Consider the following 27,322-nt stretch of genomic DNA (forward strand, 5'->3'; position numbering starts at 1 on the left):
ATCTCAGGATTTAAACATTCACATGCAGTCTTGGAAACCTAATCCAACAGCACTGTGGCAGCACATGGGAATTTGAATGTGTAACCAACTAAACAAAAGTAATATTGGCTAGTTTTAATTTCATTGTCTGAGCTGAGTGAAGTGCAAAATGGTTAAAAGGTATGAACCAATACGGGTTTTTTATATTATGCTCATCCCCATAGGGAAATGGTGAAGAGTAAAGTAAAGCTTCAAAAATCCTTTCGCTATAATCTTTGCAAATGCTAGTAGCATATAAGATGGCTTCTAACAATATTAATGCTTTTTGTCTTGGAAGTGTCTCTTTAAATAAAATGTGTGTTTTAAACCCTGAAGTCCTCTGTAAGATTTCTGAAGCAACATTAAAGCAGGAGAGACACTACTGTACTTTTCTTGTTTCTGACATTGGCTTTCTGTGGCTCCAAATCCCATAACTAGCATTGCTGTAGAAGAGAAAAACGCTCTGGACTACAAATCGGCCAGTTCAAAAAATGCACTTGGCGTGCATAAAGTCCCAACAGCTGTAATGTCAAGGAACGCTCAAATATTTCCTTGAAGCAATTACATTTTCTGCCTGTGAGGTAAGGTATGCATGTTGGAATAGAAAAAGGACGATGAGGTCCATTTGTGGGCTAACGCTCTACTTGTCACTTGTGCAGAAATATTTGTTGATGCAACTGTTACTTTTGCAGGACGACTGTGACAGGTAAAGCCAAAGTAAATAATGGAAATAACAAATGAAGAAAGGTAACACTTCCTCTGCTAAAAGTCATCTGTCTGCACTGTTCTGTATGCCTTGAGATTCATGTTCCAAAGACTCTCATGTAGCCAGATTAAGTCTTAGCTTCTCATCCTTGTCCTTTTTTGTTTTAAATTACTTGTTTGATAACTATTGAAAATATTGAAACAATATTTCCTTTTCTAAGATTTTTTTTTTCCAGAGTTGAGATGTTCATAAAGTTTGGATCAAATTAATCTGCCATGTCTGGCTATTGGACCCCATCCAATGAAGAGTAAATGTGATAGATTTCTCTTCTAATTCCTTAAAAGGGTCACCAGCACCAGAGAAGATGCATTTGCCCTGCAGCCCTAGCCTTTTACTTCTGGGACACCTTTACGAAATCAGTTGGCTAAAAATCATTTTCCTCCTGTATCCATTCATTGGAAAGGAGGGAAATCACAGATAGCATTCCCAGAAAGGCAACCGGGGGAGAAGCAAGTTAATGTGGAAGCCTTTCACTGCCAGAGACCTGGTTCACAATACGGGCGATAGGTGTGTTCTCTCCCCAGCACAGCAGGTGTGGGACCTGGGTCCTGCAAGCTGATGGTTAGCTGCGTCATAAAATGAGACAATACGGCACACCTCACTGCTGTTGGGGCTCCGTGAATAGAAGTAGCTCTGGGTTGAAATATTAGGGCCACGAGGGTGCTGAATTGACAGTGGTACATGGTTGGGGAACTTGGACCTTTATCTGCATTATTCCTGCTTCTAGCCAGTGCTGTAGATGTTCAAAGCCAGACGGGACCATTATCATCATCTGGCCTTGCCTGCATGTCATAGGCTGTAGAACTTCCCCCCAATAATTCCTGGACCAGGCCAAATTTGTGGTTGAACTACAGCATCCCTCATTTGGAGAGAGACCTCCAATCTTGATTTAAAAGATTACTAATTTCTCACTTTCAGGAGCTCTGTATTCACACAACAAGAAACCTGATTTAGAGATTTATAATTGGTGGTGGGGTTGCTTGAAGTTACCCCAGGGCTTCCTTCTTCTTATTTTTATTTATTTATTTATTTATTTACTTATCTATTTTATTTTTTTATGGTAGCGCCTCGGAGCACTAGTCACGGTCCAGGGCTCCATTGTGCTAGGCACCATGGAGTTCTCTCTCCTGCAAGTTGGCTACACGCCGGACAAAACAAACACCTTTGCTAGCAGGCTGTCAAGCTTCTAGTTAGTCCACTCATTTCCCCTACCCCAGTTAAGATCGGGGCTCCCATTGTACTGGACGCTATGCCACCATTGTTCTGGAAAAAGCTTACAAATGGAGACACACGAGCAAATTAAGGGTAGACCAGGTGAGGTATAACTTACAAATGTACCTGGCCTTGTCTAGCTCAGTTTTATTAGGTGTGGTGGTTGCAAAGTCTTTTTAAACTGGTAGCTTTATTTATTTGTATTGTAGCACCTAGAGGCCCTAAGAGGGAATTGGGGCCCATTGTGCTAGGTGCTGTATGTGTGTGTATGCATATATGTATGTATGTATATGTATATATAAATTAAAAGTCTCTGCACCAGAGACCTTACAGTCTAAATGGGGGCAGGGATGGATGAATTGCAGGAAGGAGTAGTGGACAAGAAGGAATGAAGAGGAAAGGGGACAGTGTCAGCTCGTCACCTGCCTTGGCAGGGGCAGCTGGCAGGATCTGATAAGCCTCCCAGCAAAGGAGAGCGTGAAGGTTAAGGAGAGTGGAAGGACCACTTTGTCAGTACTTCCAAGTGTGTAATAGAGCCCAACTATGCTGAATGACAGCTGGGTTGACAGCAAGCTCCCTTCTGCAGCCCATACTGGTCATTTCACCCCCACTGGTCCCAGCCTGTTTCTCCTCCCTATTGATTTGCATTTCTTTTAGATAGGTTCAAGTCAAAGTAAAATATTTTACTTTCCAGATATTCAGGACTGAATCCTCCTGTGTGGACCCTTGGCTTCCCAGAGGCAGTAGAAATGCTGGAGCATTGCATCTAGCACCGTGTTCTGCAGGCTATTGGAGTGCTAAAACCAAGGCTGTAAAACTGTCAGAATTCTTCACACCAGCCTAACAAATGACTGAACAGCTTCTGAAAGCCTAACCGTTTGGGAGAAAACGAAAGAACTCTGCTAAATCCCTTCTGGAAGTGGCTTTTTTACCAGGTTAACCGGGGTGGTTAATTAAAAAGCAGTAAGCATGAAGTGAAATTGAACATCTTAACTTCCCCAAATGCCAATCTATTGATTGTTTTCCCTGATGCACAGTGGAAGGATTCTTATGCTTTCCTGAAGAAATACAAACTCAAGCTCAACCCTGCATTATGTCTTTAGTTAGTTTTCAGATTTCCTTTTCTTTCTCTAATGGCTATTGGAGAGGGTCACATTATGTCTTTTATAATTGGGCCAGCTGCCTCCCAGGTGCCCCCTCGTGGCGTAGAGTCACACTGCAGTTTTCCATCTTGGACGGTTCAAAAAAACTTCAGGCTTTTTCTTGGTCTAAAATACCCTTTTGAGGGGACTGGGTTTAATAATCTAAAATGAATTGTAAATAAAACTCAAAACACCAAATCCAAGTTAATTTATAAGTCCACACAACTCAAGGGTTTCTCTTCCTCCTGCCAGGCCCCCTGGCCTGGAGAGCTTTGCAGTCCCTCCCTGGCTTGAGCTGGGTCTCTCCGGGCATGTCTGTGCTGCAATTAAAAACCCGCTGCCAGCTGACTCGGGCTCACAGTCTGGGGGGCTGTTTAATTGCCGTGGTGACGTCCAGGTTTAGGCTAGAACCCAGGCTCCAGGGAATAAAAGTCCTCTCTCCTAGTTCCCTGCCCTAACCATTAAAACAATGGTTTTAAAACAATGGAAGCTCAGTTCTATTATTCCACTTTTCTCTGCATCTTAAACCTATTACTGTTAGGATTTAACACAGAGCAACAGTGAGCAATATCTCCTTCACATGTACAACCCCCCGATTCCTTGTTTGTAAAGAGATCTAAATCCACATGCTATAAAGCAAAGTTTAGTTGCTGGATACACCTCCCATTAACTGCAGTGGAGTCCTGTGCATTCCCCAGAGGGCAGAATTTGTTCCTTTGTAAAGATGCGTTTCCTTGTTGGTTGCTTTAACCACCTGCCAGTGTCCTAAAATTCTCAGCAATCTGGGATGTGTACAGCAGGTTGCTGTCTATACCCACCCCCTCACTACTTTCCCTCCCAAACAAGAGCCTGTTACAAAGGAACCTGGGCAAGGAAGACAAACCCAAGACAATCTCAGCAAGCTGATTTATTAGCAACAGCCACAAACGCAGGCTTAAGACAGCTGTGCAAATACTGTACAGACTACTTGTGCTTCCTTCAGGCAATGAGACCTCTTTACGGGCTCGTGCACTGGTTCAGGTAGGCTTCTGAAAGTTATTTAAATCACAGAGGTTGGTAGAGAGGGAGTTGTCTGCTGTTATTTAGATTGCTAAAGCACAGCTGCTAGACAAGATTAGAATAAGTCCTAGTCTGAACCTGGAACAGTGTCTGCTATCCTCAAGTCCATGCATAACAGGTAATGAAAGATAAAGAGAGGGAAAGGAGGACGTGAAGAAGGTGGATGGTAGGACAGTCAAATAAGTGGCCAAACCATCGGATGGTGAGAGAAGAGTTCATTGCAAAATATATTTGTCCTTTGTAATTTGTGTTTTTGCACCTGCATTAGTTGCTATTCTGTACAGTCAGTGGCTAGGATAGGAGGGACGGATTTTAAGCCAAAATAAGTGAAAATTAATGTGACATCCCTGGAGGATGAGAAGTCTAATACTGAATAGCTTTGAAAATTATTGTTTGGATCCTCTGCTTAGGAATTTAGGGCACAAGTAGGAACAATGAGCAGTTCTCAGGGCTCCATCAGAGAGGTAGAGGTTCTCCTGGGGAAAATATAACACTGTTACATAGCAAATGCAGAGGAACAAATCCTCTTTCATGGTGTTGGGGTTCTGAAAGAAGAACAGCTTTCAGAGGGTTTTATTTTATATGTAACAAGGTTATGGAATAGGTCTAAAACTTCTCAAGTACACCACAAAACAAAAAATACAACTCTCCAGACTTTATAGGCCCTCTCTGCAGAGCAGTGGGACTGCCTAGTGTTTGACATCACAGAACAAAGCATTCTAGGAAATTAAGCAGAGCATGACAACATTTGGAACCATAACATGAATAAACTATATTTATTATTCTTTCTTAGCTGAAATGGACCTGTTTACTCTTGGGTCTAATCCTAGAGTGGAAGGGAGGGGGTCTGCCCTTCTCAGTTCTTAGTCCTGGGTGCTGGGGGCTGTGGTGGCCCCAGCTGAGCCCTATTTTATCCTCATATCCCCCCCGCGCTCCCCCCCCAGTGCAACAGTTCTTGCTTTTGCTGCTTCTGCTCCTCGTGGCTGGAGTCATATACAGTTGTATTTCACTCAGCTCATCAGCCAAACAGTGCCAACACAGCCTGGGGACTAGACAGTGATCTCGGCTGTTGAGCCAGGGCTGAGCACTAAATATTGATTTTTGTAGGGCTGACCAAATTAGATGAACTTGTGTGTTAGCATATCCAGTAAGGAGAGAGAACCCACATGTTCATTATTGTAGTGACTCAGTCCATCTGAGAAAACTGATGTTTGGGAGGTATTTTAGAACCCTAATTATTCCTGTCAGTATTACTCTTGCTCTTACCCAGCTGACCAGTCACAGGGAACATGTCATTTATTAGCATCTGAATTTTAAAGCATTAGTCCTGCTAAATGACTGGATCAGCACAAAGTAGCAGGGCACACGCTTCTTCGAAGTAGGGCTGTGTTTGGAAAAGGGACTGCTGAAACCTTGTGAGGGTCCGTCTTTATTCCAGCTTGGTGATTCTCACGTGTGATTGACTTCATTCACAAGTGAAAAGCCTTTTTTCGAACCGCTGATGCTGCAAACGTCCCGTGGGATCTGAAAATCAAAGCAGTCCCACTGCCTCTCCCTGCCATCGCCAGTAAGAAAGGTTCTGCACTCAGAACTCCACTGAGAGCTTTTTCAATGCAGGCGGAAGTGCAGAATCCAGATCACTCTCCCATAGATCGGATATTGGCTCCTGTGAAGTGAGCAGATATGACTTGAGGGTGCATGGGGAGTGGATACATGGAACAGAGAAATGCCGGCTTGAGTTATTTTTCAGACTCTCCCAATGTTTATCCTGCATGCTAGGCATATTGGAGCTCTGGCTCGTAGCATTAGACCTGGTGCATTTTGCATCAGGCTATTCAAAAAATCGTGATTCTCTCCTAAGTAAGAGATGTTTAATGAAGGCAGAGCCACAAAATCCACCTCCAGTATGCAAAGATCTTTACGGACCACACCATGTCAAAAGGCATAGAGGCTTTCAATCCTTGGGCTTTCACCAGCCTTTTACTGAGGCTGAATTGGAGATAAGTAAAAGGTCTACTCCCTGAAGCCCATTATTGCCCTTCCATTCACCTCACAACTGCAGCTGTTACCAGCCACGCAGGACTGTTGAAAGAGCAGAGCATTTTCCTCCACCCTCTTCTCCGCTCTCAGATTTTCCCACTCTTTTTTGTGTTCTGCGTGCTGGCATCACCAGGGGAAACTCTTTGCCAAAGGAAATCTCAGTGTTCAGACCATTTCTATGTGAAACTTGACATAAGTAGAGTATTGAGTGAATGAGAAAGGGATCTGAGTCCTGAGAGAGAACTACCAGGCAGAGGGAAATATCCATGCTGTTTCTTCTTCCTTGCATTTGTCTGCGCTTCTTAGGCTTCTGCTCCCCACTCTCCTGGAAAGACCTGCAGCCTCTTGGTTCAGAGAGAATATCTAATGTTGCTTCATACCGAAGTAGTCTCCAAGATGGTGTTACTTTTTCTCTCCTTTCCCAGAATAACTGGAGGTGCAATATCCTTAAAGCTGCTGATGTTTTTATAGAGAAAAACATAAGAGGAAAGGGGATATGTTAAATGAGGTAAATCTCAACAGTATTAGGCCTGCCTGCTATTGTTTAGTAATGGGAAATTTTGTGTCTTTAATACAAAATAACTTATAAACAATCAAAACTAACATTTTTGAAAAAAATTAAACATTTTCTACACAAACTGCTCTTTAACTACCATCTCACGTTCTTTTTTTCCCCAGAGTATCTCCCTATTTTTAAGATACCAGTTCTCCAGATCTATTCTTCTGTAGCCTATGCTCTGCAAACTTAAGTTCTTCTCCAGTTATCTCTGTGCCTTCACTTCCTACTATAGTCTCGCTTGTGTTCTTTACTCTGGCAGTTTCTTGCATTCCAGGACCATCCTTTCCCGATCCTACTCCCACTCATCTTTCCACACTGCCCATTGTGTCTGGAATAGGGTTCCTGCTATGGGTCTGGTTGGAAATTTTCCATCAAAAACTTTAACTGAAAATTGGGTGTTTGACTAATAAATAAATGGCTTTTGTGGAAAGTTGACAATTTTCAATAGGAAAGTTTTTTGGCCAGAAAAACACAAAGGTAAAGTTTTCCAGGAGGGTGTCAGTTTTCTGACCAGCAGTACCCTGTTCCTGTGTGCCTTGCATCATTATACTCCATCAGCATTTCTTCACCTCTAGCCATCCACTTCTCAAAGCAAAGTCTCTTACAAATCCAAGTCTTATTAATATTTACATATAGAAATGTAACTTCAAGTAAAACTGGAACCAACAAGAAACATGCCTTACTGCAGCAATTACAAGTTTAGGTTTCTCTTACTACACAGATGGTCTGTACATTGTCTCTTCCGGTCAGGGACCATGTCGTGTATACAGCATCATGCACATTGAATGAGTGATGGTAATGAAACCTTGCTTGCTGCCTGCTGGTAGAGAGGTGATGCACTGTGACTGCTCCTCTTTTCCTTACTCTTACCAACTCCTGTATTCCTACCATTCCCCTCCCCCCACTTCTACCCCCAGTTTACAGAATCCAACAATGCACAGAACTAACCTGTGCTATTCACTGTATTCCTTTGCTCATATCTCTTAGAGCCTACGTTCTTGGGTGTGCCTGCGTGCACAGCATCCAGCCTAGGGAGGCTTCAATCCTGATTGGGGAATTTGGGTGCTATCATAATGGAAATGATGATAATCCCCAGGCTGATTTTCTTCTCTCTCCCCTTTATCATAGGAACACTGCAGAAAATTCTTAGACGGTCTCTGGAAAAGCAAATCCAGATTTAATTTCTTTCCTTTTGGTGAACAGAGCGAGCCATGAGGAGGGAGGAAGAGGGTGGCAGAAATGTCAGGCTGACAGAATTTCTGCCTCACTAGGTTGTTTAGATGAGGGCTCTGGCCACAGCCGCAGCTGGCTGCAGTGTTCTCAGCTCTAAATTAATGCTGTCCTGGAGCGTGCATGCTGCTGGGAGGCATTTTCAGAAATCTCCCCGCCCTGCGCTTCGGAGGAGGTGGACTGATTTGCCAGTCAATGGGCTCTCATCAGGACACTAACTGAGGCTATGCACAAGAAGCTTCCTAAAGCCGGGAGGGCAGCTGTGTCCTTGCAATGTAATCACGGGCTCCCTAGCAGCGGCAGAGTGACCAAACCTCAGACTGTTTATACCTTTTCCGCAGTCTTCTGTCCCCTACCCAGACTTGCTTTTACAAAGGAGAGAGGATGTCAACCCCCACAAAGCAATACGACACATCCTTGCTTAGACCAGCTGCAGAGCTTAGAGCTGGTTTACACTTAATAGTTAGGTCGACATAGCAATGGTACTCAGGGGAGTGAAAAATTCTCTCACTCCTGCTCACCTAACCTAACCTGCAGTGTAGATGCAGCTAGGTGGACAGGAGAATTCTTCCACTGACCTAGCTGCAGCTGCTCGGGGAGGTGGATTGCCTACAGCAATGGGAGAGCCCCTTCCATCGCTCTCGTAAGCAACGCAGCTGCAATGCGGTAGCTTTGGACTGTAGATGTGGCTTTAGCCCTGGTTCTGCTCTGTCAAGTGGGGTCATCTGCTGTGTTTGGAGCTGGAAAATTGCTGCTGCCACTTTGGACATCTATGACCCATGGTGTGACCGTGCTGAGGCATCCTTAGGGGGACACTCCGGCGGCCGACTCTACCTGTATTAGCAGAGTTCACCTCTTGGCACGGTTCTTTAATTGCATGGTCCTGATAAAAGGTGACCGAATAAGGAATCCTGCATAGGATTTGGAGCCCATGTGTATTAAGAGTAGTAAAACGGTTTCTCACCTTTGACATCAGACTTATATTTTTTTAAAGAGCAATAGTTAACTTTACCTATAAGTACTGGTTTCTACAGGATGGGTCAGATTAATTCTTCATTGGGCAAATTTTTTTTGCTAAGTGTCACAGTTCGGGGCCGCTGCCCCCCTATTTCCCCTCTGTGATCCAGCAAGAGCACCCACTCTAGGCTCCCAGCTCCTCAGCCATCACCTCTGTTGGTCTCTCACCCAGGTCTCTCTCCCTCCTGACCAGCGTTTTTCCAGGTTGCCCTGTTCCTTGCCTGCATTGTGTTATTCCCAGCAAGCCAGATTGCCTAAACGGAGCAGCATCTGTGCTTTGCTTTCTCTTCAGAGCCTATGAACAGGGTCACTGCCCACAGTTGTTACTACACAGCAAACTCATTTCTTCTTACGGTGAAAGCATTAGAGGAAAAATTATTAAAACAAGAATAGAGCCTCCATGCATGTTAATAAGCTTACCAGAGATCACACCTGCATCACCACCACTCCAGTTCCAGCAGGAGCTCTGGCCCGAATCACTCCTTCTTCAAACAATAACAGGGGTTTTTTCTGGGCAACAAGAACAGCTCAGAACAAGCACCCAGAGTGCAGATCAACCTGTGGCTTTATACAGCTTGGGGTTTTCATTTGTAACCAGCAGGAACAGGTAAGCAGCAGACAGTAGGGTTGCCAACTGTCTAATCGCACAAACCCTTTGCCCTGCCCCTTCTCTGAGGCCCCGCCTCCTGCTTACTCCAACCCTCCTCCCTCAGTCATTCACTCGCTTTCACCGGGCTGGGGCAGAGGGTTGAGGTGCAGGACGGGGTGTGGGGTCTGGGCTGGGGCCGAGGGGTTCAGAATGTAGGAGGGGGCTCTGGGCTGAGCCTGGGGCAGGCGGTTGGAGTGCAGGAGGGGGTGAGGGGTATGGACTCTGGGAGGGAGTTTGGGTGAAGGAAGAGACAGGGCAAGGGGTTGGGGTCCAGGAGGGGATTTGGGTGCAGGCTCCAGCCAGGAGGTGCTTACCTCAAGCAGCTCCTAGAAGCGGCCGCATGTCTGGCAGCGGTTCCTTGGCTCAGGGGTAGCCAGGGGTCTCTGCGCGCTGCCCCCACTTGCAGGCACCGGCCCTGTAGTTCCCATTCGCCGCGATTCCCCATTCCCAGCCAATGGGAGCTGCAGAGTCGGCGTTCAGGGTGGGGGCAGTGCGCAGAGACCCCTTGGTCCCCCCTTCGCCTAGGGGCCGCAGGGATATGCCGGCCACTTCCGGGAGCAATAGGGAGCCTGCCTTAGCTCCGCTGCCCTGCCGGACTTCTAGCAGCCTAAAATCTCCCAGATTGGCTTCAGTAGTCTCTGGGAGATCGAGCCCGATTCCGGGAGACTCCTGGCCAAATTGGGAGGGTTGTCAACCCTAGCAGACAGTGGTTCTCTCCTCAGGGTGTAGCTTCTAAAGGTTGGGTTTTTGAATAACCAGTGGAGGGTATTTGCATTCACCTCCCCTAAATATTTCCCAGGAATTCTATTTGTGTCTGCCACATTAACAGTCATCCAGGCCCACAATAATACAGAACCTTTGCATTTAATAGAAAGGACTCCAAAGTGAAGTCACTCTGTGTCTAGCACTTCTTAGGAATGTGTATTTCTGCAATATCAGCCCTGTTCTTGCCTGATTCTGTGAGCAGGTTCTGCCTCTTGCTTACAGTTTGTTTTTGCTTTATATCAGTAAAGCTTTGACTACTACTTTAGCCCAGGCCTCTGATACAATGGCTTATGTCTCAGGCTCTCTTCCTACTACATGCCCCTGCTTTTTGTCTTTTTATGGGGAGGATGTTTACCCATCGCCCTGCCAAAGATTCATAGTAAACGGACAATCCGTCTTGTGAAAGGATGTTCTAGCACAGGGGTCGGCAGCCTTTCAGAAGTGGCGTGCCAAGTCTTCATTTATTCACTCTAATTTAAGGTTTCATGTGCCAGTCATACATTTTAACGTTTTTAGAAGGTCTTTCTCTATAAGTCTATATGATGTAACTAAACTGTTGTTGTATGTAAAGTAAACAAGGTTTTTAAAATGTTTAGGAAGCTTCATTTAAAATTAAATTAAAATGCAGATCTTATCAGGTTAGTGCAGTGGTTCTTAACCTGGGGTGCATGCACCCCCTGGGGGTGCGAGATGCCCTTTCTGGGGGTGCAAGACATGCGAGATTTTTTTCAAACACTCTTGCTATCAGTGGGCACTATGCAGCTGAAAGCTCTGGATGTCCCCTACTACGTTTAGGGTAAGTAGGTTTTTCCTTTACAAGCATCACTTGTCCTAATAAAAAAATTTTGTCCTAATAAATCTCGCATGTCTAAAAAATGCGAGACATGCGAGATTTTTTTTTTGTCCTTGTCCTAATAAAAAAGATTTTTTTTAGAAGGTAAATCATGGAAAACACAAATTAAGCATGGGCACATAAGTACAACTACTTTGTTTCATCCAACCTATGTATTTATTAACATTATACGTTTTTTAACGATTACTGTAATATACAAATTATGTTTTTAAGTTTTCAAGTTTTTAAGCTAATTGTAGTTTAATTTTTGATAAGGGGTGAAAGAACATATTTTAAGAACTCCAGACCGTCAGCAGGCTGTGCGGGGCTGGGTGTCGTGTATTAAATTACTCCCTACAGGAATGTGCTACTTACTTACGGCTGCCAGTCCTGATGCTCTGAGCGTCATGATAAGGGGATGGGGAACAGAGGTGGTTGGATAGGCGTGGGAGTCCCAGGGGCCTGTCGGGGGTTGGAGGTGTGAATAGGGATCGGGGCAGTCAGGGGACAGGGAGCCAGGGGGCTTGGATGGTGGGGGTGGAGTCTCAGGGGGGCGTCAGACAGGGGTGGGGCGTCCCGGAAGGGGGAGGTCAGGAGACAAGGAGCAGGGAGGTTTGGATGGGTGGAGGGTTCTGGGGAGCAGGGGGTGGTCACGGGGCAAGGGCAGGGTTGGGGCGGGAAGTGGGCCGGCTATTTGGGGAGGCACAGCCTTCCCTACCCCAGTGTAGTGCATTAAATTTCTCCCCGTAGGAATGCGCTACTTATGGTGTACTAGTTACGGCGGCCAGTCCTGGTTCTCCGCAAGTAGCACATTCCTACAGGGAGAAATTTAATACACTGCGCCGGCGGACGGAACCCCAGACCGGCGGCGGGCTGAGCGCCTCAGACCGGCAGTTCCTGCCAGCCGGGGTCCCGGCCACCAGCCTCACTCAGCCCGCTGCCGGCCTGGGGTTCCGTTCACCCAGGCCAGCAGCGAGCTGGGCGGGGGCAGTGGCCGGGACCCCGGCGGGCAGCAGCATGCCGGTATAAAAATCGGCTCGCGTACTGCAGGTTGCTGACCCCTGTTCTAGCAGCTCTGTTCCAGCAAAAAGTCTATAGGGCTGCACCCAAAAGCTAAGCAACAATCTTTTTCCTTGCCCAGGGAAAATACAGAAGGTGTTAAAGCCCCAGGCAATCTATCTACAGTAGCTAGTTGTCAAAGGATTGAAAAGTGAAGAGCATCCATTCAGCTGGAATGAGCACTAATCACTTCTAGCTGGATTATTCCATCTCCCTTCATTTGATTAAGTACAAAAAGCTATGGTTTTAAGGCTAAGGTTGTGGAACACAAATCAACAGCTGATGTGGAACTCTGAGTCGAAGATGCCATTCTCACGCTGACTATTGGAGGTAAAACTCAATGCAGTGAATATTTTGTACTTTTCTATCAGAGGCCACAAACACATCCATGATTGTCGGCTAAGCTACCCACATCCTGTCTGGGCAATACTAAATCCAAACTTCTGCTCCAAAAGAACCACTTGAGGCAAAGGATACTCTTCATTAGCTGTCAGTTGTATTGGAGCATCTATCTGCTTTAGCTACTAGAGGGAAATCTAGTAACGCGTGAGTAGTTCAGATATTCCAGACAGCAGTGGTGCCCACTAGCCAGCAAATTAAATTTTCTCACAGCAATAATCTGTTAAAAGTAAATGAAATACAAACCTTTTGTAGGTGTTAAAATGTATACTTTTCCCCCTTATAGTGGTCACTTAGCACATATTTTTAGACTCATACAAGTGTGTAAGATTATATACATTCAACCATAGTGCAAACCTAGTTACCCAAAGCTCCATTCAAACACTCTTGCTATCAATGGGCACTATGCAGCTGAAAGCTCTGGATGTCTCCTACTACCTTTAGGGTAAGCAGGTTTTTCCTTTACAAGCATCACTTGTCCTAATAAAATATACACCATATTAAACTTCGCTACATGCATTACTGAACCTAAGTATTTCTTTATAGCCCATCAGGACCTACCGTATAACTTACCGGTGATGCACATACTAATGTAAAATCTATATACCTGATAGATTACTGTTCCACCATCAGTGTGCGTGGCACTTTAAATGAAGAAAGAGATGCTGTTATCCATAGTGTGTGCCTTTTTATCTGATACACTACAACAGAGCTGAGCCAGGCAGAGTCTGTCCATAACCTTTAACTTTCAGTTGAAAATGATGTGTGCTCATGCAGAAATTGCTTCCAGGTGAAACTGCAGTTTTTGTTCACTTTTAAAATGTGTCAGGAAACAGAGCGAGTCTCTAAATTAGGGATGAGTGGTCTGCAGTCAGGGTTATAAATTGAAACTGTTTTCATCTGGGGCTGTGCAAGTGAGAATATAAATCTTCAACATTTTCAAACTCGATTCTTATAAGTTTCCTCAATATCTCACCCAGTTCATATTGTTTTAAAAAAACATTCCCCTTCTGGAAGGGGATCCAATTTATTTAGTCCGCAAACACATTAATACTCCTTACCAGCTCCACTGGTTCCAACATTCTGGGGTCCTATTTATGAAATCCTGCACAAAATCTTTCAAAGTTTCATCTGGGCCTGGCCCCTTCTCCCTGAGGATCTGTCCTCTCTTTAAAGTTCCTTTCCTTTACCGCAGTTCCCAGCTGGGCACAGCCCCTCCTTCCTATGGGTCCGTCTTCCTGCTCTCCCAGCACTTCTTGCCTGGAATTTGGCAATGTCTATAGACCTTCTCCCTGCTGACTTAGAGCCCTGCACAAGCCTTCTTGCTCTCTGCAGGCATCTGCCAACACCTACGTGCCATTCCTTTTCTGTCCAGGCCTCTTTCTTTTCAACAGCAGGTCTGATTGGGTCACCTGGCCTACCAGTCACATGACCTTCATCCTGCCCACCTGGGGAGATGAGTTAAGCTTGTCACAGGTACACTGACACTCCTCTCCTCTTAAGGGGGCAACTACTGTGTGACACCCAGAGTATGTCTACACTGCAGTTAGACACCGGCAGCTGGCCCACCTCGCAGGGTCCTAAAGCCTAAACTGCAGCTCAGGCCCAAACATCTACACCACAATTAAACAGCCCCTTAGCCTGAGCCCCGCAATCCCGAGTCAGCTGGCACGGGCCAGCTCTAGGTACCTAACTGCAATGTAGATGTACCCTCAGTTACTAAAAATAAAAACCTCAAACTTAACTAAACATCAAAGAGGAAAAATAGAGAAGAATGACTTCCAGCAAGGTTCCTTTGTGTTTATGGGATTGGTATTAGTGGTGCCTAGATACGAGGAGCTCATGGAGATAGGGTGTTGCAGAGTAAAGTGTAGGGATATCATTGCTGTCTACCGTTAGGCAGTCAGAGAACCAGTGGTTACTAAATTAGCTCTGATATCTTGTACCACAGCCAGAAGCTCCTTCTTGGAGCAAGCACAGGACTGGGAGCCAAGAGCTCCAGATTTTTAATCTCAGTGCTGCCACAGATACATGATGTGGCCTTGGGGGAAATCAATTAACTGGTTTCCCATCAGCAAAATGTGGATTCTAGACTCACAAGGCTGGCGAGGATAAGTTCAGGCTTGTACAGTGTTGTGAAAAAGCAAAATGCTATGTAGATAGATATAGATGCTAAGTGTTAGTTTCTTTCCTTTTATTCTCTCATGTTCATAACCACAGGCTTCCTTCACCATCTGTTCTGCTATTGTGGAATGCTTCCCGATACTTAAAAAAAAAACCTGCATATTTATAAGGTCTAAACACCCCCAAGTTGTGGGGAAGTTTACTTCCCTATATGAATTTTGTGGCTTAGTCTTATCTCCTGATTTCACACAGGTAACTGAATTATCATCTGATGACCAAAAATAGCTATCATTCTGAAAGATTTCAGAGTAGCAGCCGTGTTAGTCTGTATTCTCAAAAAGAAAAGGAGGACTTGTGGCACCTTGGAGACTAACAAATTTATTTGAGCACAAGCTTTCGTGAGCTACAGCTCACTTCATCGGATCCGATGGAAAGATTATTTTCATTTCTAATCTTCCTCTTCAACGCAGGCAGCACTCCTAGGCCACCTGGCTTCTAACATGCAAAGGCCCAGTCGTGCCTCACTTTACAGTGTGAATGCCAGGCCTGTGGTTTCAATAGCTTTTCCAGATCTCATCAGAAAAAGCAGTCCTTACAATTTACCATTCTGATGAGTGCTGCTACCCAACAGGTGGATTGGGTTAGTCCTCTGCCATACGCCCATATTTGGTGCACATGCAAAGCTCTTACTGATGTGCACATTGCAAGGTAAAGTGTACCCTAAAGACGCGACAATCCTGACTGAGGGAGACCCTCTGTCAGAGCTGAAAGTTAGTGAAGGTTTTCTATTGGCTGGATGCATGCTAATGTCCCTCAGCTGCATTACAGGAGGGAGGGTAATGCTGGGGCTTGGTTCTGAAGTAGGAGTTGTGGTCAGCATTTCACTCTTTTTTCCCAGTCTCGCCCAAGACTCCATTGATCATTCAGCAGAATGCAAATGGACAGAGAAATTTTATTTCCTGTATAATTTATATTTTCTGCTTCCCCAAGAAGGTAGGAATTCATCAGGACATGCAGTCCTCATACTCAGCAATGCTCGGGGATGGAGCTGCACAGAGCCAAACATCTCTGATCATCTCATTTCATAGAACTTAATACGTCTTTTTCTATCTCCTATGTCACATGCAACTAATTTCCCTTTCTTTCCCCATCCTTCAGATCCTATGAACCAGTGCAGGATTGTTCCCTATAGCAGCACATAATCTCTCAGTAGCTACAGGCAGTATTGTAGGACTTGGAGGAAATAATATTGGGTAGGATATGAACCTTAAGTGTTGGTCTTCAGCATAGCCTGAACTGATGTCCACCCTGCTTAAACTCTGCATGTTTTGCCTCATGTTTGCAAAGACAACAGTCCTGTAGAGGACTGCGCCTTTTTTGAGCAGAATGCTAAGCAAACTGAATACTAACCACAGGAAAGACATACAAAGCCGATTTAATTATAGAGTGCAACAAAGCACAAACATTTATTCGTTCAGTGTTATCATTTTAAAAAGGGCAGGAGCACATTGAAATGGGTTATGATTTTTTTAGCAGACTGAAATAAATCAATGGGAATAGCGCTGAAGATTTTTTTTCTAACTCCAATTTTATAAATTGGACATTTCACCTGTTCTTCATCATCTGCTATATTTATTCATCCTCTCTTGTAATACAAGAACAAGGGAACAGTCAACAAAATTGAAAGGTAACTGTTTCAAAATGACAGAAGAACATACTTTTTACTCAATGTGCAGCTAATCTGTGGAACTCATTGCCACAGTATTCCATTGAGGCAGTGAGCTTGGTTGGATTCAGTAAAGTAGATATTGATGTGGATAATGAGAACATCCACAGTTACATTAGCGAGTGTTTGGGGGTGGGTGGGGTTGTCTTTTTTAAAAAGGATCTAAACCCTTCATTGATTGATGAGGATTAGGTAGAAACTTCCCCTGGGGGCAGGTAATTGTCCACTGTGAGGTTTCTTGCGCCTTCCTTGAAAGTATCTGGAGCTGGCCAGATGTAAGCATTTTGGGGCAGGTACTGTCTTCCTATTTATTTTGTTCAGCTCTTAGTATGATGGGGTATGATCTTGATTAAGATCTCTGGGCACTACTGTAATATACATAAAGATCACTGCAAGGATCCTGGATTAGATGGACCATAGCTTTGATCAGTCTGGCAACTCCCATTATTCTATGCTTCTTTATGCCAAATAAATTAATTCAACATCATTTATAGCTTATATATCTGCGAGCTTCTGAGTTGGTTATCTTGTCTCCAGCAAAGTGCTTGTTGGGGTAGCACTTGGAGCAAGAAATGAAGATCTTCACCGTGGGAGATGGGGAGGGGAGACATTGTGCTGAATTTCTCCCTTTCTCTATGCTGTTTGCATTATTATTATGATTTATTATTATTTGTATTGCAGTAGTGCCTATAGGCCAGGGCTACATAGTGATAGGCACTGTACAAACATCTCACAGGGATGGTTTCAAAGCTTGCAATCTAAACTTGAGATGATACAACAGATGAGTATGACACAGAGAGAGGGGGTGGGGGCGCAAAAGAGAACAGTGACACTAATGGACAGCGTAGTAAGCAGCCGTCTCAGTGCACCAGCTGGCTAACCAGTGTCAAGTGTTAGGGCTTCAAGGAGAAAACCCTTAAAAGCCAATCGTCAGTTTTATTCGTAAGTTATCCAAATTTTTCTGCTGTTTGTGCAGCCCACCCTTTTCAATAAAATATCTACATGTGATGTGAATAAGATTAAAATGCTGCAGAGACTGAAGAAACCAGATAGTGCAGTAAAGAAAGGAGAAAATGTGAGAGCTAATGCAGTGATGTGGCAGGCCCTGTTCTAGCTTTCCCTTTCCCAGGGCCGTTCAGACCCACTCTGCAGCATTACAGGCAGCCAGCTCCCCCTCCTCTTTTGCGCACACTGCCCTACATGTTTTCCTTCCTGTATAATGTCAGTGATTAGCATAAATGGAAGTGGTGCAGCTAAATTCCCCTGTGCACTGGGCTGGAAACATATCCCCATCTGTGTTCACTGATCCATCTGCGAAAACGGAAACCAAACTGCTGCTTGCATCCACTCAAGTGTGGATCCTTGTGGGTTATGCTGAACACTACATAATCTATTAAAGATGAGACGGGAGCTTCAAAATCCTAATCAGGCATCCCCAGCAGCAGGTCCCTCAATGGTAATTGGCACAAGCAGGCTACTTCACACCCTCTCCACTTGCCCATTCTGCTTTTCCGCAGAAGTACCTAAGTGTGGCATGAACATGGGATTGAGCAAAGTTGAGCTCTCCTCCTAGTGTAATGTGTGTGTTCATATTGCACATATCTCGTCTTCCAGAGCCATCTTGACAAAGCCCTGGCTGGGATGATTTAACTGGGAATTGGTCCTGCTTTGAGCAGGGGGTTGGACTAGATGACCTTCCGGGGTCCCTTCCAACCCTTATATTCTATGATTCTATGATTCTATGTTTTGGAAATGGGACAATAAACCTGATTGCTGTAAACGTGCATTTAAATAAAAAAGGTGATGACAACTAAGGGCATGGCTACACTTGCAGATGTAGAGCGCTTTGAGTTAAACCCGCTTTCGGAGAGCGCAGTAGGGAAAGTGCTGCAGTCTGTCCACACTGACAGCTGCAAGCGCACTGGCATAGCCACATTTGCAGCACTTGCAGCGGCATTGGGAGCAGTGCATTATGGGCAGCTATCCCAGCATGCCAGTGACTGCAACGTGCTTTTCAAGTGCGGAGGTGGAGCATGACATGGAGTGTGTCGTGTGTATGTGGGGGAGAGAGGGTGGGTTTTAGGGGGGCTGAGAGCATGTCAGCGTGCTGTCTCGTAAGTTCAGACAACAGCAGACCCTCCACTCCCCCCCGCCTCCCTCTCTCACACACAGCATTCCACACTAACGTTTGCTTTGTCTCGGAGCAGATAAGCAGCCGGCTGTCAGAAACGGAGCTTTCAAAGGGCATATCCGCATTCCTGCAGCGATTCAAAAACAATGACAAGAGTGGCCACTTAAGGGGATTATGGGACGTTTCCGTGGGCTGATCAGAGCACAGTAATGCAACACCTCATTCACACGGACGCCCGGGCGTTTCAGCCACTATGCAACAAGCGTTAATCTTCTCGCCGAGGTGGAGTACCAGGAGCACTCTAGCCGTGGAGTCAGAGCGCTCTACGTGCCTTGCCAGTGTGGACAGGTAGTGAGCTAGGGTGCCCGGGGCTGCTTTAATGTGCTTTAACTCACAAGTGTAGCCAAGCCCTAAGTGAAGCAGAAGCTAAATGACTCCTTTCAAACACTAAGTAATGGCTTCCAAGATAGCCATGGTTTGGGTGGGATTTCATCATTATTCTTTCCTTATGCTGAATTGTTTGTGACATTTCAGAAAAAGCTGAACAACCCTGTGTTGTCTTGTCTTCCCCAACCTTGTAGCTTCTCTTGGGTTTCTGAGGCATAAGTTTTTTACTACAGCAAAAACACCAGACATAAAAGATTGGAAATGGCTTTCTGTAATTCATTGTGAGCTGTTTCCTCCTTTGTTCCTGTGAAATTTCTTGAAATCCCATTTCTTCAGGATTTCTTCTTGCCTCACTGAACATAATCAGGAACTCCCATTAACTTAAATTCCCAAGTTTTCGGACACTTGAGAGTTGTTCAACACTTGGCAGTTTTGATGGCCTCGGCTCCTTATGAGCTGTGATCGATTTTCTATCAAGTTGCTTTGCATCCTGAGAAGTTCATTGCATGTACTGGGAATGTTACATGCAGTGTGATCAGTCCTGGATGGGGTGAGAGGAAGGGCCTTGTAGTATCCAACAGCGGTAAGACCAAAAAATGAAGGACAGGCTATACCCATACCATCTTTTGCTATGATCCCATTAGATTTCACAAACTAAGCAGAAGCAATCTGGATGAGTCCTTGGAGGGTAAACTCAAGCAAGTAAACAGGGAACTCAATAGGTCAAACTCTTCCCACTGACAGTACTAAAGCCATTGCCTCCCTCTGATATTAATACAGGAGCTGCCAACTCTTGGATGAAACACAAAACGTCCTTAATGGTGACTGGAGGTTTTATGGCTCTTTATAAAAGTGGCCCTTTTGTGTGCTGGTCAGATTCAACCATGGGTAATTGTATTGTGCCTACCAGAATTCACCTTGCAGTTTGCTGATTATTCTGTTCATTTCTTTCTGTCCTAGACTGTTGTGTTGTGCTGTTGTGCATTGTTCAATACATCCCCTATCCTAGTCTCAACCCTGACTGGGTGAATGTTGTAGTGTAGCTGGAACACGGAGTGGCTGCTGCAGGTTAGCTATAGCCTTCAATATGGCATTTGTCACTGCAGTGACTGAGCACAAACGTTAATTAATCCATCCTCTCCCCAGCCTTTGAGATGAGGCAAAGCATGACTGCCTGACTCACAGATGGGAACTGAGGCAGACTGACTTGTCTGAGGTCACAGAGGAAGTCCCTGTTAGAGCTGGAGATAGAACCCAGATCTCCATCTTCCAAGGCACTGGTCTCCCTTAGCTTACCTAAGCATGTAATGCTTATGTAATGCATGTAAAGCCTAATGTAGTGCCAATCTTTAAAAAAGGGAAGGAGGAGGATCCTGGGAACTACAGGCCAGTCAGCCTCTCCTCAGTCCCCGGAAAAATCATGGAGCAGGTCCTCAAAGAATCAATCCTGAAGCACTTACATGAGAGGAAAGTGATCAGGAACAGTCAGCATGGATTCACCAAGGGAAGGTCATGCCTGACTAATCTAATCGCCTTCTATGATGAGATTACTGGTTCTGTGGATGAAGGGAAAGCAGTGGATGTATTGTTTCTTGACTTTAGCAAAGCTTTTGACACGGTCTCCCACAGTATTCTTGTCAGCAAGTTAAAGAAGTATGGGCTGGATGAATGCACTATAAGATGGGTAGAAAGTTGGCTAGATTGTCGGGCTCAACGGGTAGTGATCAGTGGCTCCATGTCTAGTTGGCAGCCGGGGTCAAGTGGAGTGCCCCAGGGGTCGGTCCTGGGGCCGGTTTTGTTCAATATCTTCATAAATGATCTGGAGGATGGTGTGGATTGCACTCTCAGCAAATTTGCAGATGATACTAAACTGGGAGGAGAGGTAGGTACGCTGGAGGGCAGGGATAGGATACAGAGGGACCTAGACAAATTGGAGGATTGGGCCAAAAGAAATCTGATGAGGTTCAATAAGGATAAGTGCAGGGTCCTGCACTTAGGACAGAAGAACCCAATGCACCGCTACAGACTAGGGACCGAATGGCTAGGCAGCAGTTCTGCGGAAAAGGACCTAGGGGTGACAGTGGACGAGAAGCTGGATATGAGTTAGCAGTGTGCCCTTGTTGCCAAGAAGGCCAATGGCATTTTGGGATGTATAAGTAGGGGCATAGCGAGCAGATCGAGGGACGTGATCGTTCCCCTCTATTCGACATTGGTGAGGCCTCATCTGGAGTACTGTGTCCAGTTTTGGGACCCACACTACAAGAAGGATGTGGATAAATTGGAGAGAGTCCAGCGAAGGGCAACAAAAATTATTAGGGGTCTGGAACACATGACTTATGAGGAGAGGCTGAGGGAACTGGGATTGTTTAGTCTGCAGAAGAGAAGAATGAGGGGGGATTTGGTACCTGCTTTCAACTACCTAAGAGGTGGTTCCAGAGAGGATGGTTCTAGACTATTCTCAGTGGTAGAAGAGGACAGGACAAGGAGTAATGGTCTCAAGTTGCAGTGGGGGAGGTTTAGGTTGGATATTAGGAAAAACTTTTTCACTAGGAGGGTGGTGAAACACTGGAATGCGTTACCTAGGGAGGTGGTAGAATCTCCTTCCTTAGAAGTTTTTAAGGTCAGGCTTGACAAAGCCCTGGCTGGGATGATTTAATTGGGGATTGGTCCTGCTTTGAGCAGGGGGTTGGACTAGATGACCTCCTGAGGTCCCTTCCAACCCTGATATTCTATGATTCTATGATTTCCGTTCTGTAGGGCCTGTTCCCATTGCTTCTTAAACTGAACATTCACCTTTCAGGATGACATTTTCCAGGCTGAGTGTCTGCCCGAGGGTGAACATTTTCAGAGTTTCAGAAAATGATGTGCTCTAGCTTAGAACGCGATTTCAGGTGGTGGTGGTGGTGACGGTCCCTTTTAGGAAGTGTGACTATCAGCAGCAGTGTTTGGTGGAATACTTGCGCTAGTGGACTGGATGTTCTAGGACCACGGTTTTCAGAGTAATATTCTTTTACTTTTGTACACAATTGTGACTATTAAAATTGCACTGGCTGATGGTTCGTGGTACTGAACTCTACTGGGCTGCTAGCAGACCTTGTTCAGTCGAGGGCCTGTGGCTTTGGAATTTGCATCAGTCGGTGGCACAATGGAGCCAACAGTTGACAGACTTCACAGGACAATGCTATTTACTGAACTAGTTTAGCGTCAGGTCACTTATTTTGTCTTGCTCCTTCCTGTGGCAGCTGATACGCTTGGTGGCCGCATCGGTGGCTCTGATCAAAACTATCCATAGTGAGTAATTTAATTTTAACTTGTGCTCTAACAGCTTTTTGTAAATATGCAATTGCATGTCTGTCAACGCTGAACTCAGAGGTGTGACTGCAGCAAGTGTCGACATACCCGAGCTAGCTTTAATCTAGCTAGCCCAAACAACCAGAGAAGTGAAGTTGCTGGAGCATGGGCTCACTATTCAGTTACATACCCAGTGTCCCACCCGTGCTGCCATGGCTTCGCTGCTACGGTTATTCAAGCTAGCGAGTTCAAAGCTACCCTGAGTCTGTCTACACGTGCCATAGTCTCACCTCTGCTTGCAGTGCAGGCATACTCTAAGTGTCATATTAAGCACTGTTGAAAATTTTACCCCAAGTCATGAAATAGGAAGAGAAGGGGCCATACAGGAGACATTGGCTCACTCCAACCCACAAACTTGCCTGACAGAACAGCACTGCCATTCCCTATTTGCGTTTGGAAGCTATGTGGAGTCAGGTGCCTTTTACGAATTATGTAACCTCTTTGAGCTGCCAATACTTTTCCAAGGCTGGTATCGTCTGTACATTTGAATGCACAACCAGAGGCCTCTGTTACATTACAGAGAGGCAGTTGCCTTTTTGCAGTCAAGGTTGCAACCAGCTTCTACCACAATGCCCTGTTGTATCCCCATATGTCTTTGGCAAGGAAAACTGAGATATACCAGATGTCTGAAGGGGAGATGACCAATCCATGTTTGGGTTACGTTATGAAAAATCACCCTGATTTGAAATGTTGACTCCTGTCCAGTGTCTGCCTCCCTCTAGCACATATCAGTGAGAATTATGGGCCCAATCCCATTCCTATAGATGTCAGTGGGAGCTTATTCACCATTGACGTCAGTGGGATAAGAACTGTGCACAGTTTGCGTATGTTCTGTTCTATATAGTTTCAGAGCCCATCACCTTAGTATCTGAATACCACTGTTGGCTGATTGCCCCTTCGAACATAAGGTTCTTCTATTACTGAAAGCAGAATTCTTCTTTTTAGCTGACTGTTTTCCTCTGCTGTTATTTTCATTGTCTTTCCCACATTTCCCCCTCTTGTTTGTTGCACCCACTTATTGCCTTTTGTCTAATATTAGATGCCTAGCTTGTTTGGATTGAGATCATGTCTTCCTGTATGGCTGTACAGCACCTAGTGTAATGGGCTCCCATCCTTATTGGAGTCTCTGGTCACTACTGCTATAGAAATAATGCATAGACTGTCTTAAGGACCTAGCTAGGACTCATTCTGCAAGGAGGCAAGTTTGTGGAGCTGGGTTCTAATCCTAGCTCTGGGGGTGAGCAGTTTATTAGGGAGAGGTCGTAGTCTCTTCCTAATTAAAGCTGATTTTGATCCCCACTTATAATTCCGAAAAATCCTCAGGCTGTCGCATTTTTAAGGTTCCATCTCATTGGCCACTTGAACCTTGAGCAAACTAAAGTACGGTGTGAAATCATTCAAAATGCTCAAAGGTCAACATTTAAACAATTATCTCAAGAAATGAGGGGTAAGGACAGAAAAGAACAATGAGATTCAGTGTGGGGAAGAATGTGATCATACCCCTGGGGACAGATAATAATCAGTCTAGAACTGAAAGGAGCTTGAAGGTAATAATCCTTCAGGCAGTGGAAACTATTAGGTTGTGGGATTGTCTCCCAGGAAAGTGGTCAAAAACTAGATTGGACCAAGCTCTAAAACCAGTACTATGCACAACGTCCTGCATTGGTGGCAGACTCTTTGCCATTTTCAGCTTCTGAAAGTGCCGACCTGAACCCCTTCCTGGCAGTCCCAACAGAGTCAAAGCTTTCATGGGCTAGCTGCCCCTTCCCCCACTGCAACACCAGAGTAAGGCATGAGGCATCTTATAGAGCGGGGTAGAATAGGGACAGAACTGTCACGTTCCTTGAGCTGTCCATGCTTTGGAGATCAAGAACTTCGCTCTCTGGCTTCTAATCCTCACCACACCTTTCACCAGCTCAGAATTCAGTGTCAGCGGCTGCATGGTAGCCAGGAAAATAACGTTACTAACTTTGTTTTCCCCTTTGTATTCCTTATACAGAGAAGCAGAGGGAGTTAGCTCGTAAGGGGTCCCTGAAGAACGGCAACATGGGAAGCCCAGTTAATCAGCAGCCCAAGAAGAACAATGTGATGGCTCGAACAAGGTAGAGGATTTCATAATGTTCAAGTATGTGTGCAGTGCACCACCCTTCCCCGGTGTGCTTCCCTGGGGGCTGGCACTGTCATCATGTGGAGCTGACTTCACACAACAGTAATGATGACTCTCTCAGGGTCTGGCAAGCCACAGACTCTGTGTGCTGCTTTGGGGAGTCAGAGTCAAGGTACAGCCAGCCAGGAGAGCTGCTGGGGTACCTTGGCAGACTGGCTGATCTTTATTGAAAGCAGGACTAAACCGGAGGTCCAGTCTGATTGACTGCAATGTTCCTGGTAATCCAAAACACCATGTAATCCTGTGAATAGGAGATTGCACAGTACTGCTTCAAAAGAACATCACCCTGATTTAGGGCTTATCTCTGACATGGCTGGTTTTATCCCAGTAATTTTGCTGCTCTTTTTAAATTCAAATGCTTCCAAATATCGGTTGACTTAACAAAGGCCTGTGAATTGCCCGTCTGTGTGCATTTTGCCATATATTTCCTCTGGGCTCTAAACAGCATGACCAAACTTTCTCAGAGCTGCTCACGCTCACAGATAACTGGCAATATTTAGTTTGTGTTGCAGGCACCAGTCAACTGGAAAAAAAAAAAGTTCATGACTGTATATTTTCTTGGATCCCATTTTGTTTTGTCTGTCCAAGGTCCAGTACAGTAGAACCTCACTCAGTGAGCATTAATGAGTTGGAACACCACTGAGTATCAGGGAGGGGGACAGTCATTGAGGGGAACAGTTTGAGTGCCACCAGAAGGGTGCCGTTTATACCTAGCCAATCTTCAGTGTAGAATTACAGTGAAGACAATTTCAGAATGTTGGTGAAACCTGGATGCTTACTGGCAGACGAGAACGTTGTCTAGTTCACCATATGTTGAATAGAATGGAAACCTTAGGTTAGATCCTCTCTCTGTGCTACGCATCCACCTGATGAGAGATCCTTTGCTGAAAAAAGAAAAGGAGGACTTGTGGCACCTTAGAGACTAACACATTTATCTGAGCATAAGCTTTCATGAGCTACAGCTCACTTCATCAGATGCAGTGAGCTGTAGCTCACCAAAGCTTATGCTCAAATAAATGTGTTAGTCTCTAAGGTGCCACAAGTCCTCCTTTTCTTTTTGCGGATACAGACTAACACGGCTGCTACTCTGAAACCTGTCTTTGCTGAAAGAAATCTCAAGCACCCGCAGCGGCAATCGTAAATCATGCCAGAGTTTTATTTCTAAGTAACTTTGATGGCTGCAGAACATATCACATTGTTTCTAGTTTGTTTGGAAGCTCAAAACTGTAGAGAAGTCTCAAAGTCCTTCGTTGCTAGCAAGAGATGCAGAAAATGTAACTAGGATGGAATGGAATGTAGGAAAAGTTAACTTGGGTTGTCTCTATACACCCTTCATCATAGTATCCGAGCATTTCCCAAGTCAAGGCTGGATATCAGGAAAAACTGCTACATGCGAGTCGCATCATACGCACATTTAACTTACGCAAATTCAACTATACGTGCTTGGCAAAAAAAAGAAAAATAAATAAAATAAAAAAAAAAGAACAATTCCACCCACCATTCCACTCAATGAGCATATGCCCCGGAGTGAGCGTGAGATGGGAGACGTGAATCTGCTGTTCCCTCAATCGGTCTCCGTTCCCGCGTACCTCTCCAGGCGGTGGAGTACAGGAGTGGACCGGAGAGCGCTCAGGGGTTGATTTATTGCGTCTAGACTAGTTGCGATAAATCAATCCCCGCTGGATCGATTGCTGCCTGCCTGTCCGGCGGGTAGTGTAGACACACCCATAGTGTGAGCATCTTACCACGCTGAGTGGATTCTAGTGCAGGGGTCAGCAACCTTTGAGAAGTGGCGTGCCAAGTCTTCATTAATTTAAGGTTTGGCATGCCAATAATACATTTTACATTTACACGGGCCAGCGGCCAGAACCCCAGACTGGCAGCGGGCTGAGTGGCACCAGCAGCCAGGACCGCTCAGCCCACTGCCGGCCCTGGGTTCCGTTCACCCAGGCCGGCAGCGAGCTGAGTGGGACCAGCGGCCAGGACCCCAGCTGGCAGCGGAGTGCCGCCAAAAATCAGCTCGCGTGCCGCAGGTTGCTGACCCCTGCTGTACAGGGTTGTACAGCATACACAAAACCATGTACAGTATACTGTACTGTATGGGTGTTTTAAGGGATTTTCAAGGGTAATTTTGACTATATGCGATTTTCGCCTTACACGTTGACTTTAGAACCTCACCCCCACGTAAGATGCAACTCGCCTGTACTTTGAAATATTAGACTGTGGATTAGCTTCCCAGAGGATGTGGTGGAAGCCCTGTTGCTTGCCAAATTTAAGAAAAAAATGAGAATATGGAGCACTGGAGTCAGGATTTAAACTGGAAGTGAGGAAGGTTGGATGGGGGAGGTGGCAGACATAGGGACCTATATGTAGTATTAGTGACTCATGTTGTCAGGGTGGGTGGTTGCTTCAGTGTGCAAAAAAGCTGCAAATTGAGAGGGAGGGCAACTGTTTGGGGCCAGCTACTGACAGACGTGTTGGAAACTATTCAAGGAAAACTCTATCCCTCCCAGACATCTGCCGCAGTGTCCTGCAGTCTGGCTAGTCTATGTCTCGCACACCCCTCCACTTACTTCACTCTGTGGGATCTTGAGGAACAAAGCCCTAAGATCAGCAGCCCCACCAGGGAGCTACCTTCCCACACCTTGCCCTGATGACTCAAGCCCTAGGAACATAAAATGCCTATGAA

General features: G+C 45.4%; 1 protein-coding gene across 4 annotated transcripts in view; it reads left to right on the forward strand.

Annotated features, from left to right (window-relative positions):
- The window catches only part of FAM219A (family with sequence similarity 219 member A), a 141,829-nt gene that overhangs the window by 93,460 nt on the left and 21,047 nt on the right, over nt 1-27,322 (forward strand). For all 4 annotated transcript variants that reach the window (XR_007356560.2, XM_048849259.2, XM_048849260.2 and 1 more), the window contains exon 3: nt 24,466-24,568. Coding sequence is in view for 3 of the 4 variants with exons in the window: in XM_048849259.2 (XP_048705216.1) it covers nt 24,466-24,568 (103 nt within the window). In the remaining variant the exon portion in view is untranslated. The remainder of the gene's footprint in view (nt 1-24,465; nt 24,569-27,322) is intronic.

This window comes from Caretta caretta, chromosome 5, assembly GCF_965140235.1.
Source record: "Caretta caretta isolate rCarCar2 chromosome 5, rCarCar1.hap1, whole genome shotgun sequence".
Classification (NCBI taxonomy): Eukaryota; Metazoa; Chordata; order Testudines; family Cheloniidae; genus Caretta; species Caretta caretta.